The following is a 2,403-nucleotide window of genomic DNA, read 5'->3' on the forward strand; positions in this document are numbered from 1 at the left end:
ACAAACATGCTAAACGTCACAAATCCCTCACATCTCCACTCTCACTCTCTCTCTCTCTCTCTCTCTCTCTCTCTCTCTCTCTCTCTCTCTCTCTCTCTCTCTCTCTCTCTCTCTCTCTCTCTCTCTCTCACTCTTTCTCTCTCTCTCTCTCTCTCGCCGTCACTCCTAAAACTTCCCATTTTTTGTTTTTTTTTGCTCATAAGCAGAGAGTGCTCGCTGCGCTGTCCTTAGACAGTAAACGTGACGAAACTATTGAGGAAAAAACACACGTGTATATTGTTTATCATGACTCTGGTTTTACGTGGACTATCAACACAATTTATAAACTGGTATATATCACCTTGTTGCTTTGTCTTTAAGTGGTCATGTGATTGGCTTACCACGACTTCCTCAGTCAAACAGCAGCACTCATGTGATTGTTTTGCCCCCTGAGCTCCAGGTGTTGTGCCAGACAGTGATCATGATCACCGTCCGCGGGAGCGCACGCAGCTGCTTAAAGCTGTAGCGCCCAGATTACTTACAACTGCTTCCGTGCAACTGATATAAGATGCGGTAAGCTGAACACAGCTTCAACCGTCTGTTTATTGAAAAATAGTAACGGACCGCATTTTCTTATTAGTAACTGTAACGGCGTTGTAACGATAGGAATAGTAATTAGTTAGATTACTCGTTACTTAAAAAAGTAACGCCGTTACTTGTAACACCGTTATTCCCATCAAAGGTAATCGAGAAAAAAATGTAAAAATTGAATAATAACTTTCAAATTTACATTTTCTCAAATTGACTCTCCTGAAGTCTCACAGAGAAGACAATTCTTTCCATAATAACGATTCCATGAGTAACATTCAATCCTCAAAGACCTGGGGAGACACAAATAAACATGACGCCACAGGGCAAAGTAAAACTAAACACATTAAACAAGAAAACACTAAACCCTTCAAAATAAAACAGGAACCATGGAGAGACGTAGACATGACAACACAAGCCTGACAATTAGAACATGGAACGCGCTGAGAGACGGACACACAGGCATAACTGAAAAATAAAAACACTGAGGACAAGACAGACTACAAAGAGGACAACAAAAGACTTCAGGAGTTATAGATGAAACAAAAACTAGAATGAAACTCAATTAAATTCTAACTAATAATAACAACCAAAGAACTAAACATATTTCTAATATAACACGAGGAATCAAAAATGCAAAATAAACTCAAAACGCTCGGTCACAGACCCAGCGCCTGACAATTTCTTTGAGCAAGCCATCATTAGCAATAATATTTAGCCTTGTTTCCAGAGATTGTTGATCCATTTGTTAGTTCCTGCAAATTTTTAATAATTTTTTTCTTGCCCAACTGTGCTTGAACCCCAAAAGTGTGCCGTTTAATTCCCTTCCATCTTCTACTGTAGTTTGCACCATTATTTTATTGGTGTCTATTCAGTAACGATTCAGTGAGCTTAATGCTTGTCTTGCTCCTGATTTAGATATAGATCAGCTCAACATTTGTATGAAAATGTTAGGTGGCAGTGTCCTCTGATCAAGTATTTCTTTTGTTTCTTTGCCCAACAGGCACTCCGGCAGAGGAGACCTGGCCTGGTATCAGCAGTAATGAGGAATTTATGTCCTACCTCTTTCCTCAGTACAGACCTCAAGCTCTCATCAACCATGTGCCCCGGTAAAACTCACAATCTTCTCTTCACTGCCTATTCACTGGCACAAAAAACAAGCTAACATTTGCTGATTAGCATCACATGCAGAATAATTGCTGATGCTGGTATCAGTTTGCTTGCTTGTTTTTTGTTGTTGTTGTTGTTGTTGTTGTTTTTTAAAGGATGCAAAACATTTTTGAAGAAAGTAACTAGTTTTTGAGCCATCACATTGATAATGGTAATTTTATTTGTCCCCAATATACTCATGTTGTTGTCATGTTTCAGGTCTTACATGGTTAACTGAACTCAAAGTTAATTATGTCAATTCTAAACACAAAATACAATACAGTATAAAAATGTTATTCATTGTTTACAGTAGTAATATGTATTTAAAGGCACAATTAGTGTCCTTTACAGAAACTATTTCTTGCAGCTAAACTCATTATACAGTCTGAACTGTTGCTTTGTGTCCCTAAGGTTGGACCCAGAAGGGATTGACCTGCTGTCTGCTCTGTTGCTGGTAAAGGACCACACATCCACACTCCTGGTTATGAGGACCTAAATATTCAGACTCACCGATGAGCTGTTTTTATCTCATGATTGCAGTATGACACCCGGAGCAGACTCTCCTCTGAAACCGCTCTACGTCACCCCTACTTCCTGAGTTTGGGAGACAACATTCATAATTTGGCAGACAGTAAGACACACACACACACACACACACACACACACACACACACACACACACACACA

General features: G+C 39.4%; 1 protein-coding gene across 8 annotated transcripts in view; it reads left to right on the top strand.

The window, feature by feature from the left end:
• cdk18 (cyclin dependent kinase 18) overlaps nt 1-2,403 on the top strand; it is a 56,230-nt gene that overhangs the window by 44,994 nt on the left and 8,833 nt on the right. For all 8 annotated transcript variants that reach the window (XM_042225877.1, XM_042225878.1, XM_042225879.1 and 5 more), the window contains 3 exons: nt 1,571-1,676; nt 2,128-2,170; nt 2,257-2,347. In XM_042225877.1, coding sequence (XP_042081811.1) covers nt 1,571-1,676; nt 2,128-2,170; nt 2,257-2,347 — 240 coding nt within the window. The remainder of the gene's footprint in view (nt 1-1,570; nt 1,677-2,127; nt 2,171-2,256; nt 2,348-2,403) is intronic.

This window comes from Haplochromis burtoni, unplaced genomic scaffold (assembly GCF_018398535.1).
Source record: "Haplochromis burtoni strain Fernald_Lab_line unplaced genomic scaffold, NCSU_Asbu1 Contig_186, whole genome shotgun sequence".
NCBI classification, from domain to species: Eukaryota; Metazoa; Chordata; class Actinopteri; order Cichliformes; family Cichlidae; genus Haplochromis; species Haplochromis burtoni.